General features: G+C 33.8%; 1 protein-coding gene across 8 annotated transcripts in view; it reads left to right on the forward strand.

Moving 5' to 3' along the window:
• The window catches only part of PCDH7 (protocadherin 7), a 408598-nt gene that overhangs the window by 184826 nt on the left and 203355 nt on the right, over window positions 1–20417 (forward strand). For 2 of the 8 annotated variants that reach the window (XR_008958477.1, XM_057309847.1), the window contains exons 2-3: window positions 5407–5623; window positions 18057–18163. The exons of 1 other annotated variant lie outside the window; for it this stretch is intronic. Coding sequence is in view for 6 of the 7 variants with exons in the window: in XM_057309847.1 (XP_057165830.1) it covers window positions 5407–5623; window positions 18057–18163 (324 nt within the window). In the remaining variant the exon portion in view is untranslated. Of the gene's footprint in view, window positions 1–5406; window positions 5624–6060; window positions 11936–18056; window positions 18164–20417 lie in introns of those variants that run through there. 5 more of the 8 variants (XM_026508683.4, XM_044387652.3, XM_044387650.3 and 2 more) reach the window with 3 other exon arrangements.

Raw genomic sequence — 20417 nt, forward strand, 5'->3', positions numbered from 1 at the left:
CAGTTTTCAGAAAATAAGTGAATAAAATTATACAAGAATGGAGAATGCTTATTCTAAGTCTATAGGACTTAGAAGCAATACCAACTCGAATGTACTTCTACCAACTGGAGCCTGGGGTAACAGTGAAGGTCCACTTAGTGCCCCAGGAACTGCATATTATCTGGAGTTAACCATTGAATATATTTGTAACAACCTTTAAAATATCTGTGAAGTCCCTATAGTAGGGTGTGTCTTCAAGTGAAACTCTTCTCTGTATCATAATGGAGATAAAAAAAAGTTGATAAGTGGCATTCCAAAGTAAGTGATGTAGAGATATTCATGCTGAATCGATGATTAGATTCAAATACTTTCTGAAAACGTGGTGTCATTGTATTACATATTTGTTTTACAAAAAACTTGCATTAGGAACAATAAAAGCGCGGCACTAACAGGAGAACTAGGCTTGAAATTTCATAGGAATTTTTTAAATTCCATTTAGAAACTTAGTGAGTTACTGAGCCAGCTCTATATTAAAAACAACAACAACAACAACAACAACAACAACAACAACAACAACAGCAACAGAGACAAGAAAAAAATAAAAAGACAAAGAACCTAAAACATAATGGGAGCTCTCGCTCTAGTTATATAGCTGTGGCCTGAGGTATGGTTCCTTTTATAGTATATGACTTTGAGGGAGCTTAAGGCTCTTTTTATAAACTATCTGGTTATTTCTTAGAGAATTTAAGTTAGTAAGGGGCAGGTATTATTAGGTCCATTTTACAGACCTTGAGCCTAAGGCACAAGATCCAAAGGTCAGCTAACTTGTCTGAGGTCAATAGCGAATCTATAGGGTTGTTTGGAATGAAATTCTTTCCTTTTTCTATTATTTCTAACATACCATTTTTTTTCTTATTACACACTCACACACACACACACACACACACACACACACACACACCGTGCATGCAATTACTCAACATGTTTTACTGTTTACCTTACCTTTGTAATTCTATTTTTAATTTAATTTCTCTCTTAATTCTTAGTTTACTGATCTTCTCTGATTTCATTCATTCCCATTGCACCTTATGTTATGAGGCTTTTTGCTTGTGTCTTCAAATATGTACCTTAAAGTAAATGCTTTCAGTAACAATGAAGAAAGATAAAAATGACCATAAATAAATAAAACTCTTTACACAAATCTTTTTAACTGCAATCCTACTTCTCTCTTTTGTCATGCTTTAAAAATTAGTAGTCTGTACCCACTTGCTCCATTTCCCCATATATTTACAAATTGATCTTTTACTTCCTTTGCTCTAAGCTCAGAGTTATTCTCCACAGTTTAGAGATTTTAAGGTAAAATGACCTTCTAAAGGATGAATCCTAGGGCATATGGTAGTCATAATTCTCCATGTCTGTGATGCCCTTGATCAGATAGGATTTTCTTTCTTTCCAAAAATGATCTGCTTCTAATCCTTCCAAGTTTCAAAAGTGATGTGGTTTTCTTATCCACCCTCTCTCTCTCTTTTTTTTTAATCTTTTGCCACTGGCCCCAAATATGGAACCTATAACTGATCCCTCAAATATATGTTAACTATCAGAATTCTTTTAGAGGTCTCAATCCACAACCCCCTCCTTTGCAATGCCTACCCTAAATCCTAAGCAGGTTTCATGGCATTTTGTTATGTCTGTTTCATTGGAAACCTGGTCATATTCTATATTATCTGTTTTTATTTTCCTATACAATTTTGCATTTCTTAATTTTGTAGAACCATTGTTGGGCCATCCTCGAACCCTAAGACATAATGAATATAGAACAAATGTAGATATGATGAAACGATGTCTAAATCCAAGCAGCCACACATTATAATGGCCTTGCTGCTCATTGCCATTGCTGTTTCTCCAAAGTTCACTGTTTCTTGGCATAATTCTCTGCCTCCAAAAATTTAATTTTATATGGAAATGGTAACTGCATTTTGCAACTCAAAATGGAGCCATGGTTCTAGTTACTCTCCAGGGAAACACTATGCATGAACATTTAAGGGACCACCTGGCTTCCTGGGACAGTTTGGTTTTTTGGACTGCTTGTAGGGTTTCTCCTTCCTCTCTCTTCAATGAAGTCCCTTTTCATTACCTGGAGGGACTTTACAAACTATTGATATTCATTCCCACTCTGAATGCTGATTCATTGGGTTTAAGTCGAAACCGTGTATTGGCTTTGTGTTTTTTCACAAGTTCTCTGGGCCATTCTAAGGCACATCTAGGTTTAAAAATCCCCATGTAAACCACTCTACTTCAGAGTATCAAAAATTAACAAAGTGATAGTTACATGTATAATGCAAATCCATTCTCTCTGTCATATCTCACAGTCAACACTGCTTCACATATCTTATTTAGTCAGGGTTTCTGGAATATATAAATAATGTGAATTCTGTATCTTAACTTCTCTATCTTCTCAATAGACCCAACCTGATGATGAATGATGGTACATAAATACTTGTCTGTCTGACCATCGATCTGTCTCTCTATTCCTATCTACTACTATCTACCTACCTACCTACCTATCTAATTTGTATGTCTGATTTACCATTGGAATCAAAGCTTAACCCTTGCACCAATGGGTTTTCCTTCAGAATTTAGGATTCTGCACCAATTTGTTCACATTGCCAATTTAAATACATTGCCACAAGAATTGTGTTTTTACAAAATTATCAAAATAGAGCTTGAGATAGTAATATTATGCTGATTCTGTATTGTTGAGTTCTAATGGGATATTTTTAAATGTGGTTAAAAATGATGGGGTTTTTTCATGATCCATTGTGTGATACTCTTTATTTTGGATTTTTATTGTGAATTATTTTTGTTTTATCCAGTACATGTTATTTGTTTTCAAAAAAGATTTTTATACAAAATGAAGCATTCATGAATCTAAATATTTGTTATCATAAAATAGATCTTAGTATTTTAAATTTATAATACCTTTTCTTTCATCATTAAATTTAATATGTAACCTAAAATAATTCATGGAAATTAAAATACAATCATTATAGGGTAAAAAAATGAAGAAAATACACAGATTCATAGAAGTTGTTATACAGTACATGATAGAAAGATCATTATTTTATTTTTTATATTTTTCATTGCAAGCATAGCCTATCACCTTCGTGCTGTCCTATTACTACTTTTGGTGGAACCAGCATGTATTACAGATTCTGAGTTTACTACCTTCAGCTAAACATCACCCTCTTTTCTATTTTTATTTCAAATTGGAACATTTCTCATAATTTCTTGTATACTTTCCCTTGTCAATTTATTAGTACAAATTATGTATTTCTGTATTCATTTTGATCTTTCCTCTTGGCTTAATGAAGACTGATTTTAAAAAATTTGAGAATCATTAAAGTAGAATCAAGAACAGCATTTGACCTTCCTTTCTCTTTCTCTCTCTTTCTTTACATGTATATATTAACCCATTGCTATGTCTTGAAGTGATATGTGTGAATGATCATTGGAGTTCTTTCCTAAATTCAGCATTGTCATTTAAAGCTCAGTGTTCAATAGGTTTTACTGAGTATCTTCCTTGTGCAGAACAATGTGGTTTTAGGAAACTTATCAGCAGCTTTATTTCTGAGATGAGACTGAAGAAATCCAGATAATTTGCTGGGAGTGATAAATAGAAAAAAAATTAAAAGAAAATATGTGCACATAAGATAAAGCATAGTAAATACAAATCGATTTCTATATTTGCTTGTATACTATTGTAAAGAAATGTGAGAATTATTCGTGAAATAAGAGTAAATGTTTCTAGAATTTATTGCCAGCAAATTTGGGGCTGTGATGTGTATACTGTTTGTACTAGAAATATTTCATAATTGTTTTACTGCTGTTCCAGTTCAGTGAGACATTATAAAGAAGAGGATGTGCTTTAAATGTTTTTCCTTTACAATGGGATTCAATGGTTTTAAAAGTTTGATTTTGAAATAGAATGAATAAGAGAATTTTATAAAGATTGTACACTCCAAATAAGTGCATGGAGGATAAGGTACTGAGTTAGAAATGCCAATAATAGACAATATTCCTGGCTAGTCTTCTGAGACAAGATAAAGGGAAGATTTGCGGAAGATTGTGTTTGTCTGTAGCAAAACTAATTTATAAATTTGGAGGAAATTCTGTAACTCTTCATAGTTTTCCCTTTAATAACCTACATGTGTAGATTATCCTTAACACTTTAAAAATCATACTGGTCCCAGTTGTTACTACTAATTTATACCATTAGCATTCAAGTTATAAAAATGCAAAAAGGTTTTTTACCTTTCTCAGTAGTTTCTGGCAACATTAATGTTACGCTTTATTTTAAAAAGAACCAGTCTGAGTTATAGATTTAAAAAATACATTTATGCCATTTTCAAATCATGCAAGAGTTTTTAATGGATGCAACTATTGCAGAGAATAATCTCAGACAGATATTACAGAACCTTTTTGTATTGTTTTTTCCAGTTATCATGTATGTAGCACTTTCAATGCATGAGATTAGTTTGTTCCCTGAATGAGCCTAAAGTTTTTAATTTATTTTGTAGTTACAATAATCTGTAAATTGCATACATAGTAAATCTTCAGTGAAGCAACTTCAGTATCATAGTAAATTGTGAGATCCAACTGGATAAAAATATGCAACACTTTTAAGATACAATTTAAAGAGCGTACGTGATGTAACTTTTTGTGTTTGAACAAATTATCAACAGTCATAGTAAGTGCATATGATTAAGCTTTTTGGTTTATTTTCTATTCCCTGGTTAAAGAAAAGTTTATTATTTTAATACCACCCTTACAATCTCAAGGTCAATAGATAATATATTTAATATGACTAAAGCAAGAAATATATTCCTGTTTTCTAGCACTGCATCTAAATTTCTATTTATCAGTTGTACCCTTAATAGTTTACATCACCTGCCAGGACACTCATTTTAAAACCATTATATCATATAGACAAAGTTTTTACAATTGAAGTTTTAAGAAGTGAATTCTTACAATGATTCCTTCAATATTTATTACCTTCCCAAATCAGTGACACTTGTTTTTATAGAGTTTATTTGTGAAAAGCATGTTTGAAGTGAAGACTACAGAATAGAAAAAGGTTGACTATGTGGTACTAACATAGATTTAAATGTGTATTTTAGTGAAATTGCCGTTTTCGTATCTCTGTTTCAGAAGGGGAAGTTTCAGGGTTTGGTTTTTTTTTCCATAATAAAATCTAAGTTCTAGGCCTTGTCTCAGATAATATAGTTAACCAAATAGTTTTCAACATCTCTAAGCATTTTGTATTGAATTAGTCGTCAGTAGTCCTTGATGTATGTAATGTATGTGTTTTTTAATAAGATCATTTACAATCTTGTATTTTAGTGACATTCAGAATCTTTTCTTTTGCAGCCATTTCGTAGAGTGACGTTTTCTGTTGTGAGTCAGCCTCAGGACCCACATCAGGGGTCACTGCAGAGTTGCTATGACAGCGGGCTGGAGGAGTCAGAGACACCAAGCAGTAAGAGTTCATCAGGGCCAAGGCTGGGTGCCCTTCCACTCCCAGAGGACAACTATGAAAGGACCACGCCGGATGGCAGTGTTGGTGAGGCAGAGCATATGGAAAATGGTAGGGGCAAACACAGCATCCACACACATAATCACGCTAGTGAGCCATAGTAAGTAGACTCGCGAGGGTCAGTCGAAAACCCAAATAAAATAGTTGACACTAAAACTATTTTATCTAAAAAAATAAATATTTGCTAAAGGACAGAAATGCCGAATTAAAGAAACATAACCATATAGATAAAATTCAACAAATTTACACCATTCATTTTAAAACAGCCTGTCAGAAATAAACACATTTCCAAATAAATCAGAGTAGTACCTGCTATGAAAAAAAACCCTAAATTAATTCATAATACCTAAACAATAGTAACTGAGAAAGGTCTTGTGTTATTGTTTTCTTCTATTCATTTTTGTCATGCAACTATTTCTTCAACTGCAATTGTCCAGCCTTAGTGAGAGGAAATGTCAATAAACACACCTTGCTCTTTCTTTTCCTAGGTATTTATCAAAGCATTTGCGAACCTCTCCTTTTGAGTGATAGCTGAAATGGAGTCAAAAAGGACAACAGTGTTATCTTATTCTCCAAAAATATATTGTAAATACTATTAGAACTCCCCTCTCGTTTAAGTATACACTGTGTGTTTTTTTTTCTCATTTTTATGCAAGGTAAAGAGAAGAAAGCAAATTTGAGTACTCTAGGCTCCTATCCTGTTGTGAAATGATCTCATGAGGACCACAACAATTGGTCTCCTATACCCTTTCTTTTAAGTTATATGGTTAGATTGCAAATAGTACTTATGAACCTTTTGCACATTTGTTTATGTTCCCCAAAACAATTAAATGAGGTATTCTTTGGATTTCAGGTTATAAGTAAATGCCTGAGGAGTAGGTTTGTGTGAAGTAATGGGATGGTAAAGTTCATACTAATTTTATTATTATTTCAAGTATAAAAAGAGATTTGGTTATATGTAGGGGAAGGAAGGGGAATCACACACATTTTACCTCTAGTGAAAACTCAAAATGGATTTGTCTTTCACCATCCCATCCCCCGAGCGAAATAAGACATCCTAACTTTTTGTTATATAACAGTTTCTTTAGTGATGGAATGCAAATAGAGCATATTAATGCAGGAAAAGCCTGATTTTTTTTCTTGAAGTTTACCTATGAATATTAAAATCCAACCTTAGAGAGAATAGATTATAAATGACCCCAAGTGAAATTATGGCTAAATATGTTAAATAATTATTTTTCCACATTGTTATCTGGGTGAGAAGATATGATATCAGGGTCTGATGATTGATACCCCTCTTGATTAATAATCCAGAGTTCAAATGGCATTTTGCCTTATGGCCATAAAGGCATGCTTATCTGTGTGTATGGTGGTGTATGCTTATGTGGATGGGAGTTTGATGTGGTTTTTTAAGAATTAAGTTTTTTTAGTGTCTATTTAAATGACTATAAAAATTTTGGTATGAATTGCATTGCTGATGAATATATTTCTAAGGCGAATATGTTTGAAATGCTTTGCATAAAAGTAAAATTTAAAATACTATAATAATATTATACACACACACACACACACACCTAGGAAGGCAGAATTGATCTAATTTAAGGACATTCTTATACCTGTGATTACCTTTTCATGATATAATTTTGTGTTTTAAAAAGTATCTCACATTAAACAGCATAATTTATAATTAAGGCTTGATTTTTGGATGTCAGCTTTATTAACAGAAAGGACTTTGTATCTTTGGCATTATAATCACATTTTAATGTTATTTTTCTGTTTTTTGAGCTTAAGGGGATTCAACACCTTTAAAATAAGTAAGAAATGACGAGTAATAAACATAATTATATATGGCAAACACAAAGCGGTTACTTTTTAGGAAACATACATGGAAAACTTAACAGGTGAGCTTGTTAAGAAACTAGAAAGTTTGCTGAGAAACATTTCCCAAGTAAGACTTTTAGTTATTTTTTTATAACCATGTTTTTAGTCTTGTCAACAGCAAAGACTATCATAATAGAACTGATTTTTCTGATTTTGCACGTGACTGACACTTGCAATTCGGCTTTCTATAAGCAGTTGTCATCTGCTAGCTGTGATTCATATTAGCCCTGATCTATAGGTAATGACAGAAGGAGATGTGATTCACTTTGGGTTATCCAAATGTAGCAGTTGACATTTGAATAAGTGTTGTTGGGTCCAAGTTTTCAGACTACTATCTAGCCATAAAGTACAATTGTATTGCTTGAATTCTGGTAATTTCATCTTCAATATTAATGGATCATTTTGACATAAAGAGAATTGGAATTGAAACCTGTCAGGTATTCATTTGTCACATTTAATTGGAATCCAGGTAATCTGCAGTGTTTTGCTTGGTTAGGTTTTAATCAGGATTTGTATTGGATTTTCCATGAAAATACCATTTTGGATGCTGTCCTAGTTGCTAATTAATATTACCTCAAATATTTTCCTTGAATTTTGACTTATGTGAAACAATGCAGTTATAACTGATTTTTGGATTAACTTCCACTGTAAAGTTTAGAAGATAATTTCCAGTGCAGTAATATAACATTCCAATGTCATGATGCTACCTGGGTATACATTAGAATAGCTAATGATAAAAATAAGTTGTCACAGATGCTGTAGTAAGGAAGTAACTAAAAAGAACTAAAATAACTAAAAGGAAAATTTAAGTAGATAGGCAGTGAAATGCACTTATGTTTTACAAAAGCTTTTATTTGCTTCCTAGACTTTAGCATAATAAACACAATCTCATAAAGAGGGCCTGTGGATTAATAAACTTTATAATAAGCTTAATCCTACATTCCAACCCACCTTACTGCCAAATGATGAATGAGGTCTTATTCTCTTTTTAGCTTAGGAAAAAGAATACACTGTAAGACCGACATAATTTTGTGAAATGTGAATCTAATAATTAGAATGAGTCCCACCATTTTAATAAGTTCAGATCTGGGTACTTACATCCATGGGTCTCTGGAAAACAGTAATGGAAATGCTATCATTAAAAATATTTCAAGAATTTTTTATGAAATATACATTAATTCTTGAAAAACATCAGTAATATATTTTTCTTTGCTCTTTATGAATTATTATCAATATTTCATGTTAATCTTTTGATAAGATTGGGGAAATTGGTTATTTATTATTTCAATAAAATACCCCTAATGGGATAGACTATTTTATTTTATTATTTATTATGGGAGGGGGGGCAGAGGGAGAAGGAGAGAGAGAATTTTAAGCAGATTCCACACCCAGCACAGAGCCCAATGCAGGGCTTGATCTCACAACCCTGAGATCATGAACTGAGCCAAAGGGATAAGATATTTTAAAATATGGGGTTCATGGTAGGAAGCTGAGTAATGATAAAATATTTGATAATGAAAACGTTAAAATAATTGAAACCTACTGCAATGAATTCATAATTCAAGTAAAAACCAAATAGTAAGCTTAAAACCATCATCACATTAAGAGCATAAATTGACTATGCAAGAGCTTGCCCTTTTCTACATCACACAGTTAGCTTCAGATTTGCTCTAGGAGTGGTATTTAACAGTTTCTTTAAATCTATTGTCAGTATTTATCTTGACCTTTGACTTCATGCCATAGTCAACCTTTTCTTCTCAGTTACCCCCTGAATTACCTTTGCAAGGCGAATTTGGCTTTGCTATGTATCCTGTAACCATGTACAGTGTTTAACAAGAGACACCCCATTTGACCTGCAGTCCCAATTTTGCCATTAGGATTGGGTAGGTCACTTACTCCTTCTGGATGTGCTTCTAATCACCTGTAAGGTAGTTAACAGAATCAACTCTAAAAATCTTACTCAGATCCCACAATCTGTGATTTTCTCTTTATATCCAGTTTTTCCTAGATGTTTTTACTCTCCAAATCAGAAAGAGAGCTTTGGGTAGATTTTAAAAAGTTAAATGAGGTTAAAAATTTGGCCACTCTAAAATGCCTAATTAATTTTATGCCTCTTGATTTTCTCAGATATTTAAAAGATAATTGTGATTTTTATACAGTAATATTTCTGAGTCCCCCAATTCCAAACTGTCTTACTTTTTCAGGGATATATAAGTTAGGCTTGATCATTGTTTTATTCATTCTCCTCATTCCACATGTGTTCAATAGTGTTTAGAGTACACTGTTTCAGAGGATTAAACCATGGTACAGTCCATCATGAATCCATTTTTTTATCTGCTGTGGACTTTTCACATTGCTTTCAGAAATACTGAGTGTTGTTGGAGGGAGTGGGGATGGAGATGGGGTAACTGGGTGATGGACATTAAGGAGGGCACGTGATGTAATGAGCACTGGATATTATATAAGACTGATGAATCATTGACCTTTACCTCTGAAACTAACAATACATTCTATGTTAATTAACTGAATTTAAATAAAAATTTAAAAATTTTAAAAACAAACAAATGAGTATAATTGAAATATCAATTGGAAATGAAGCACCATTTTTATATGACCAAGGGTAATGAGAGTGGAGACTAGACTCATAACTTTGTGTGGGATAAAGGTCTCTCTCTCTACTTTTCTCCCACCTACCCAATTTCCAACAGTCAACTTTTAAGCTCCTGCCATCTAGTCCCTGTTGGCTTGTACTGTTTTCAGTTAGATTGAATTAAGTAACAAGACTGTGTCTTCCATCTTTCCAAAGATGCTGAAACACTTGTTAACAGCATAAGCGTAATACCTCAAAACAAATGCTCTGCAAATGCCCCCCCCCTTTTTTAAATTTTTATTTCTGCAGGAAGAGACTAACATACCCCGGAAACGATTCATTTGCGTGGTTCTGCTTTTCAGCCTGGCACTCTATTGCCAGAGGTGGACCGCATTTTCTACTTTTCTAGCCATCTGTGAAATGGCTCTGTGCCTCCCAACTATTCCCAAGTCCACGTGCCCCCACTTCAGGAGGGCTTTACTCACTTCTGCTTCTTCATGGTGATTAGAGACAGAAAGTAATTATAGAGGTTGTCTCCTATCGAGATGCATGCTGCAACAGCTCTCCAGTAAACATGCAGCACAATCTAAAAGTATCCAAAGCAGATACGGTCCTAGAGAAGAGGCAATGTTGTGGATAGAGGATAGTGGTTTAAAAAGCAGGTTTTGAAATCTGATGTCATTGGTTTGAATCCCGGTTTTTCCTCTTCCTAGCAGTACAATTTTCTGACCTCTCTTATCCTCACTTCCTTCCATAAGAAATCATACTACTGCAGAAGCAACTAAATGAAATAACCGCACCTAATAATTTCTAAATAATGAGTAGCAGTAATTTCCCCATATTCATTGGCAATAGAATTATTTACTACTATTCAAATAGTAATGATAAATAATTTTGATTATTATTAACTTCAGGTAGATATGACGTAACAGAAGAGCTTAATCATGAAAGTATCATAAAAATGTTTAGTCTCACAAAGATAGCAATTCTCAAATTATTGGTAAGAACCATATTCTCACCTTGGATACCTTTTAGTCAATTCCTCATTTTTGTGGCACATCGAGGGGTAACACTGAGGAGCAGATATGTTTCAAGGATCTGAAATGAAGGGAAAAGAAGATTCTGTCCTTTGGCATCAAATGAACCCTATTCTTTGTGTTCTTCATCATTCAGGGTGGGGAGAAGGCATTATAACCTTCCCATATTCTTTTCTCACTTTTAAATGTTTTTACCCTTATACGCAATGCTCTAGTTGAATGCATATTCTTCAGGTCTATATTTTCCTTTGAGCTGCTATAAAATATTCACACTGACAGGGAAACAAGCTGAAAAAAAGTGTCCAATTAGTATGCTTACCGAACTTTCAGCCCTTTCTTTTTTAATCTCGGTATTAATAATTAACACTGATAAAATGTGTGGCCATATTACCCTTTTTATTCTCATTTGGTCCTTTAAAACTAGATCATTCTACTGAACCCTTATGACATTTGAGGATGGCATGAGCTCTCATCAAATCTCAAAGTGACTTTAGAGGTCAGTTAGTGGCGTTGTTGCCTCCAGACTCTCAAATCATTTGCTTATCTGAATTTCAGCACACTTGTTAGATAACGCACTCTATGTTTAGCTCCTTCTTTAGTTAGGTTATTATCTCCATGTTTTTTTGCATTCTTTTTTGCCAGTAGACTCTGTGCCTTCCATTCCTTTTCTGATTTTTTTTCCTGGAGATATGTATGAAAAATTTGATGTTGCTGAAATATGACAACACTCTTAAGCATCTTTTATGTGGTAAAGAAACACTAGAACTCATCTCTTAAAGTGTAGTTAGCACTCAACCTCAGAGGTTAGTCCCCTTGTTGAGAGACTGGTTCAATATTCCTCTTCGAGGATTAAACGTTCTCTATTGTTACCTCTTCTACAGTGGGGATTTTTTTTTTTTTTTTTTTTTTTGGTAAGAAAAGCATTATCTTCTTAAGTAAAGCAAAGCAGAATAATATTATTCCTGGCTCTTGTTTAATGGCGTAACTATATACTGACAAATCTGCAGTTATTCATTTGACTCAACAAACATGTATTGAAAATAAAATATGACCAAGGCCTGCTGAGGAAGTTGAAGTGCACGTGTTGGGGAGATACAACCATGATTTCAATAAATCCACTATAGTGTGAAAAGGGGAAAACTCTTTAGAAAAGTTCAGAGCAGTGTGAAGTACAGAGAAGGGAGAGGAAAATTCTACAGATGAAATGATTTTAAATGCACTCATTGAAATTTTTACATTATAAAAAACATCTTGGACTGGAAGAAGGCCTTGAAATGCCGTCTGCATTGTACCCCCTTTTTCTACCTATCCATCTTCTATATAATTTAAAAATAATTACTAAATTGGTCTGAAGGCTTTACATTAAGCCAAATAAAGTGAAATTATTTGTTTAATTTTTCTAATCAAGTTATTGTTTTCTCTTTTCTATATCTTCCTTTGGTTGTTTTTGTTCCTAAACATATTACTTCAAAAATTTTAGCATTGATCCTTGATGAAATTGGCAGCACACAGTAAATCCAGGTTGAAACTACAGAACAGATTAATTTTATGTCTCTGTTCTCTCTCTGCTTATAAATATAGATAATTTATAAAACTATGTGTGATTTAAATAAGGCCTTTCAAACTTAATAAGGGCCTGTAAATAATCTTTTGAAGTTATTATTATTTCTTTTCAGAAGAGCAATTATATTACTCGAATTAAGAAGATGATTAGAGTAGATTGCAGAAGATTGGATTAGATTAGTTTTATTTTTGCAAAACTAACGCATTCCTTGTGTTGCGGTTGCAAATTGTTTTTGTGATTGCTATCTTAAAATTCAAGTTAAGTTCATGGGTATTTGTCTTTATGTCACATTCCTTTTCTATCTGAAATATAGACAATAGGTTGCCTTGTTTTTAAATCTTGTTTCTGGTAAGTTTTTACTTAATTTATGCAGGTTGATTTTTTTTTTTTTTTACATTACTCTCATTATTTTGCATGCCTTCTCATTACTGTCCAGGAAGTAGAATTATAAGTTTATTACAAAATGAGGATATATTTGAAACACATGCAAATTTAAATGCTTCCTTTAAACAGATTTTCAACTAAATACGATAGATAAAATACGATAATCTCAAAAAAAAAAAAAAAAACAACCCTAATTTTTGATACTGGGTATTCAAATGAAACTGTGGCAAGTGCTATAAAATGTATTGGTAATAAAAGATAGTAAAACAGTAACCTGCTGTTTAACAACTGTCTTTGTGTTCATTTTTATTATAAAATATGTCTTTTACAATTTTATTTCTGCTCTGAAATGCTCACCATCTATGTCGATGAGGGAATCAGGAACCCACATATGATGTGAGAGTGGTAAGCTTCTCTGAGGTTGCATTCCTATGAACCATAGAGTCTAAACTGAATTATGCCCATTGTTTTTATTCAGTATGAGGCTGAATTTCACCAACCCAGCATTTGTAGCAAAAGGTCATAGCTGTCATAGCTGAAAATTGTATACAATGAGCAGGGAATTTGGAACACTCCAAGAATTCATTGAGTTAATAACCATTTGTTGAGCATTTACTCTGTGCAAATTCCCATGAAGGATCCAAAGGTGAATAAGACATGCTCTCTGCCTCCTAAGCGTTTGACTATTGTGGTGGAGAATGACGTGTGCAGACGTAGATATTTAAAAGTAAAGGCACGGGAGGCTCTATGGAGAGGTTATATGCTACCAGAACCACAGGATGATGAGTTGGGGATATGAAAAACCACAGCCAGGCTCTGAAAGATGGGTAAGTAGGGATTTGATTAAGAGAAGTATGGGTAAATTTACAGAGAATAGTGAGCGATGTCAAGGACATCAATCTGAGAGGGTGGGGAAACAGTGGTGCTTTTTTGCCAACTTGGGAGAAATGGAAACAATAGCACATTTCCAGGAGAATGAATCTGATTAAGACATGTGGACTTTAAGTTACCTTTGAAAAATTCAGACGATATCTAGCAGGCCAACGAAAATGTCCACCTGAAACTAGGGAGTATACAGAAATCACAGAAGTATAGTTTTTGGAGTCACTAGCTCCTGGTGATTATGAAATCTTGGGAATAGTGAGACCATCAATGAAACATATACCACTGAGCAGAGATGATACCCAACATGGAATCTGAAAAAAACATTGAAATATAAAAGAATCATGGAGAAGTAAGTTACAGTGAAGGTGCCTGTGAATGATATTTTTAAAAAGCGATAACAAGATGTGGCAGGCTGAGGGGAAACTTAGAATTAAGAGAGTAGTGGTTATCAAATGTCCAGTGATGCAGAGATGAAGAAAGCAGATAAATGATCATGCAGAGCTTGATAAGGAAAAGGACTAGAAGATCCAACTGAGAGATACAATTATTCTATACATTCTTTTCTCTGATGATGCTGTAAGCTGCTTGAGGACAGGGCCTTTGCCTTGTTCACCATAGGATGATAGAACTGGAATAATCCCTACACACGGGTGTCCAAAAAAATTGCTGAATTTAGTTATGTGGTCTAAGGGCCCAATGTTTCTGATAGAAATTCAGTAGAAGTGAGACTAAGAAAGCTGAAGACCAGGAAGTATAGTGTAAAAACACACTTGAGAATATTTTTTCAGATCAAACAAGTTCATTATAATGTCATTATTAAAGGCAGGGTTGTGTTGCATCCCTTGACAGCAATCTTAATGAATTTCTTTTTTTTTTTTAAAGACTTATTTATTTTTTTGAGAAAGAGAGAGAGAGAGAGGAGGGAGGGGCAGAGGGAGAGGGAGAGAATCCTCAAGTGACTCTGTGCCGAGCATGGAACCTGACGTGGGGCTCGATCACCTGACCCTGAGATCATGACCTAAGCCAAAACCAAGAGTTGGATGCTCAACCGAATGAACCACCCAGGTGCTCCTTGATGAATTTCTAATCATCTTATGCTCCCATTGTTCAGAATTATTATTTTATTTTTACAAAATTTACTGAATGTACTACAGAGTCTGAAATTTCTGTGTAACAGCTTTTGCTATATTTCCTCGAGTAATATATTAATTACTTTTTAAAATGAGTTTTGGCCTCTAATATCACTTTTATATTTCACTTTATACTAGGCCATCATTTGTTCATCTCACTGTCTTGAAATTTAAATAGTGTCTGACTAAATTGCTTTTTTGCTGAGATCCAATAATAACATTTTCCTGGTCATCATCAAACATTTTTATTTTGTAATTAGAGGATTCCTGACAGTGTAAGGGTGCTATCAATGGTTGGTAATACTGTGCAAATAGATACGCTTCAAAGCAGAAAATAATGAAAATAGAACTTGCTTGAAAAATAAATTCAAACAACTTAGTACAAGGACTGTCCAAATCCAGGCTATTTTATATATAAACAACACCGCAGAAATGCAATGTCAGAGATGCTTACCACAGCTAGTACACCATGCAGGGGAAGAAATGCCTCCAAATACATTATGTGCAAAGACTTACCAATAATGATTTGCCAGGCAGATGTCACTTTTGATGTTGTTTTTATCTAAGGAAGGTCAACCATCAATGTCACATAAATTTATTCTCCTTTCTTTGTGTTCATTGTTGCTTAGTAGGAATTATGACTAGAGACTTTATTGATAGAATTTGTCTCTTCCAGCCCAAGATAATCTAACCAATTGCTGCATAATAATTTCCAAATAAAAATGCAACTCCTATCTAATCACACATACACTTACTTGGTTTATCAGAAATCTCTAGAAATACCAATTTTTTGGCCTGGCATATGCACTCTCCATTGTCCTGAAGCTTTGAATGTAGGGTGTGCCAAGAAAAGACTACCTGTCTGGATACCAGATGGACTCTGGGTGTTACCTGGCAATTTTTTCCCCCTCAATCTCCAAATCAAAATTTTATCAGTGCACAGAATTGTACAGAGCCAAGACCAATTAACAATATTACAAGATCCTGATTTCAAACTTGGGCATCAGTTTATCAAATTTTGAGCAGGAGAATATCCCATTCAAAAATAGGAAAATCCCTGCTGCTTCTCCCAGAGAGTACTCTTTATCTCTAAAGAGACCCAAGGCAAGTCAGCATATCTCTTTAAAGATTGCCTGGTGAGGGTGAGATCAGAAGAGGGACTTCATCCAGACCCATTGGGGCCAGATGAAGTCTGCTGAAACACATCTACCATGGAATGGATCATCTCCTGAAAAATAGATGGCTTTGTCTCCCTAGATTCAGGGCATCTTTTAGGACTGAGCACCAATTGAGATCCTGTGTCCCTACCTTGTGTTTGTTGTTTTTGTTGTTTGTTTTCTCTTTAAGGCCATCTCTTAAGGAGTTTGCATACTTTTTCTTAAAATATGTACATTATTTTTTCATTATCAGCTTTAAGCATGTTTATATAGGCAGACTTATTTCCCCTCCTCGCTTCTGGTCCATTCTGTAAGGTGTCTTTGCATGATCTAAACAGTCAGCCAGTTATTTATCAGATCTGTTGTTTACCTTGCTGTTACTTTCGAGTGGGTGACACCTGACACTTAAAACTGTGTATCAAAAACATCTCCCAGGCGGATAAGCAATTTTCAACATCGTTATTTCTACACTCGTAATTTCTCAGATGATTCTCACCTAAAATAAATCCAATCTTCAATTATACAAATACTTGGAGGAAATTGAGTTTTAGGGACCAACCCTTATTTTTTCCCTTCACTTTGGCCAGGGCAATGTTAACCATACATCATCTTTAAACAGGTGATTGGAAGCAACATGTTCACAGAGAACCATATTTTATCAGAGTTCTTCGCCTTAAGCTTCCTCCCCTTTATTTGGTGTGATCAATTGTGTTCAGCCTTCACTAGTTCTTTGAGAATTCAATTTTGACAGGCACTTCTAGTCTCCTGGACAACATTGGTTCATCTCTTTCTCCCAGAATAATGAAGATCTAAAATCTAATTCCTGCCTATTTCAGCCCCAGACTGTTTTTATCCTCTTTTGTGAAATCAAACGCACATGCTTTTCTTTTGTAGCCCGGGTCTGAGTATTACCTATGTCCTCAGGGTCAAGTAGCTATTAAATTAGTTCTATCAATTGTCCATGGGTTTAGAGGTCCCCATGTGTGTTTTTCTTAAGTAACTACATTTTATTTCAGAGCACAAAGTACAGGACTTTTGACTTGATTACTTAGCCTTTGCTTTTTTTTTTTTTTAAGTTTTTGAAAATACTAGGGAAAATACATTACTCTTCTTTACCCAAATGAAAAGTTCTGAATTTCTCTGACATTTCATTCCTAAAGGAGTATTAGAGGACTGTCCCACAGATTGACTCTGAGGTTTCATATTTTTTAATTATTTTATGCATTCTAATAACCTTACATCTTTATCTTTCCCAACTTCACCATCCCATACACATTTTGTCCCTTGTAATACCTCATCTGTGACATTTCGAGGATCAAGTGATTCATTTTCCTTACCAAAAGTCATTATGTTTGAGTCATTTCAGATGACCAAGTCTCTGTATTCCTTTTGAGATAACTTTTTAGAAAAGTCTGTTTTATAAATTTTCAATTTAAAAATATCCTTAAATCTAATGTAATTCTTATGTGTTATAATGTATAATACATGATAATACTATATAAGAATTATATGTCAATATTATGCATAATTTATATACATGTAAATATATATATGTATATTTATATATATAATACATACATTTGCAAAGAATTGATGCCAGAAGTTTGAGCCTTTGTTCAGCTCCACCACATTTTCAGGAAGGGAAGCTGGATCAAGACCCATAAGACCTCACTCACTTATAGAATGGGAACAAGAATTATAATAACTACTCTCTTCTCTTCCTTAAAGGGTTGTGTGCAGTTATACCTGAACATACACTTTTAGGTAGTTAGCATGTAATAAAATTATATCAGGTTAGTACTTTACTATGTTCACTTGTTTATATATACTTTCCTGTTTTTTTTCTGGTTCCACAGCCTTTTCTTTTCCACGTCAAACTTGCAATGTCATAATATTTAGTAAGTGCGTGATTGTTTTCTTGCCTACAAAAATGTTCACTGGCTTCACATATTTTGCCCAAAAGGTAAGTTGTTTCCTGGCCCCTTTTGAGATCCATATTGGTTTTCAAGGCTAAGAGTACATGGCTCTCTGTGTATCATGAATAAATGCCAATATTTAATATGATTCTGTGAAAACCGGAGACAAAACTTATTAATAGTTTCAAATTTATTTTCTGCAGCTAAGTGGCTTCTGTCTTTAAGAGGCCTGCATATATTTTCCTGGATTTATTGTGAAAGAGTAGTAAATGACAGAAACCAGTAACTCACAGAGATATTCATCAAATAATTATTAAAGATCATTCAGCGCCCAGCAGCAGAACAGTTCTTAAAACTCTGAGATTACAGACGACTCTCAAATATTCATGGCAGTAAGAAAAGCCTTGTAACGACGATCGCCAATCAGAGTATGGATACACTCTGCTAATTAGGCCCCGATTCATAGCACTTTAGTCGCTTCTCCACTTAAGCTGCTAATTAAGCCAAATATATTTATAAATGTAGAAATCAACTTTTATGGAGTATTTGAGATAATTTTCAGAGTATAGTGCAAAACACCCCAATTACAATACAGTTCAAGCATAAAGGGCTGAAAGGATTTTAAAGGGAAGTCATCATGAAGTATTTCTAATGTCACAAATGAATTACAGACTTATTCACTCCCGCTCGCACATAAACACACAAAGCGAGAAACCCCAGAAAAGAAAAATATACCATAAAGTGGGTATTAGTCCTACATTAAGGTTTATTGGAATGATGAAATAGTATCCTTATTAAGTATCTAAAAATAAATGATAAAAAGGGTAAGGTAAATTGAAATAATAAACTAATACTTTTATGGTACAGTAGTGCTAACCTGAGGGTTCCGCATATTCATTTGCTTTGTAGAATCACTGAGGAAGGTAATATAATCTGCGTTTTGTAGATGATGATACCAGGAAGAAGATATGTAAAATTATGGCTAATAACTGATAACACTAGGTATTCAATACATAGGAGTTGTTATTATTTATCATTCTTGCTTTTTGCTATTAGCTCCGTAGGGCTGTATTTGCATTACTGCATTCAATGTTCACGAAACCTATTGTAGCTGTGATAATTAGTTCTATTCTAAAAGCATCTTTAAGTAGAAATTAGTTTTATTTTATATTTAGTAGAAGCATTAGTTTGTTATGTAGTTTTGAGCAAATCATTGATCTTATTGTGTCATTATCTAAGACAGGCAGAAAGCCATTCCTTACCTATTTTTCAGGGACATTATGAGAATTCCTCTTTTTATTGTGTGATTTATAAAACACGGTGCATTTTTCTTTGTAATTTTGGAAAAGCAGTATTATATTTCATCATTAAAAAACACTCTAATTCGTGGCTTGACGTAAATGTTGAGACCTGGGATCATAAGTGAAATAGGCAAGTTTTTATATCATAAAATTCAGGAAAAGGGTAATAGATTTTTTTTCTCTTCAGAATAACAGAATAATAGAGTCAATATCATGAGCTGCTTAACAAAATATAGTACACAAAATAGGGTAGGGATTAATACCAGCTGCTTTATTCACTGGTTGTATCTGATAATTCTGTTCCTTATGCCTGTATCTCGTTGGTAGTTCATTCTACACACACACACACACACACACACACACACACACACACACACACACACATCATTGCACCCTCCTCCAAGGTAGGGAAGGTACTTCCCTCAATGGAATTATGCACATGAATAAGAAAATATAGCATTAGCAGCCTGCTTCTGGAGTTGGTCCCATGACTCCTAAAGATTGTAGAAACAAAGCAATTAGCTTTTTAATTATGCAAACCATTCAGTAAAGTAAGTCCTAAAAAGATGTTTGAACAGTTTATTTAATACTTTTAATATTGTCTCAGTAATGTTGGAAATTTCAAAATAAGCTAAAAACTTAGGCTAGATGAACAAACTCTCAGAGATTTTTTTAAAAAGTCCTCTTTAAAGGATGAATATAGGAAAAATGCTTTCATACCCATATTGCTATCAATATATTCAGAACTATTAGATTGTGTTAAATATGATTTTTATATTACACAATCAAATTAGAAAAAATCCTAGCTATTTCAAGACTTGGGCACACATGTTTTTAACTGCAACATAAGCCCCCTACCTCCCTATGACATATTTATTTTTTTCACTTTTTAAAAAGATTTTTATTTATTCATTCGAGAGAGAGACAGAGAGAAAGAAAGAAAAAGAGAAAGAAAGAAGGGGGGAGGGAGGAAAGAAAGAAGAAGGAAAGAAAAGGAAGG

The sequence above is a fragment of the Ursus arctos genome, unplaced genomic scaffold (genome assembly GCF_023065955.2).
Source record: "Ursus arctos isolate Adak ecotype North America unplaced genomic scaffold, UrsArc2.0 scaffold_9, whole genome shotgun sequence".
NCBI lineage: Eukaryota > Metazoa > Chordata > Mammalia > Carnivora > Ursidae > Ursus > Ursus arctos.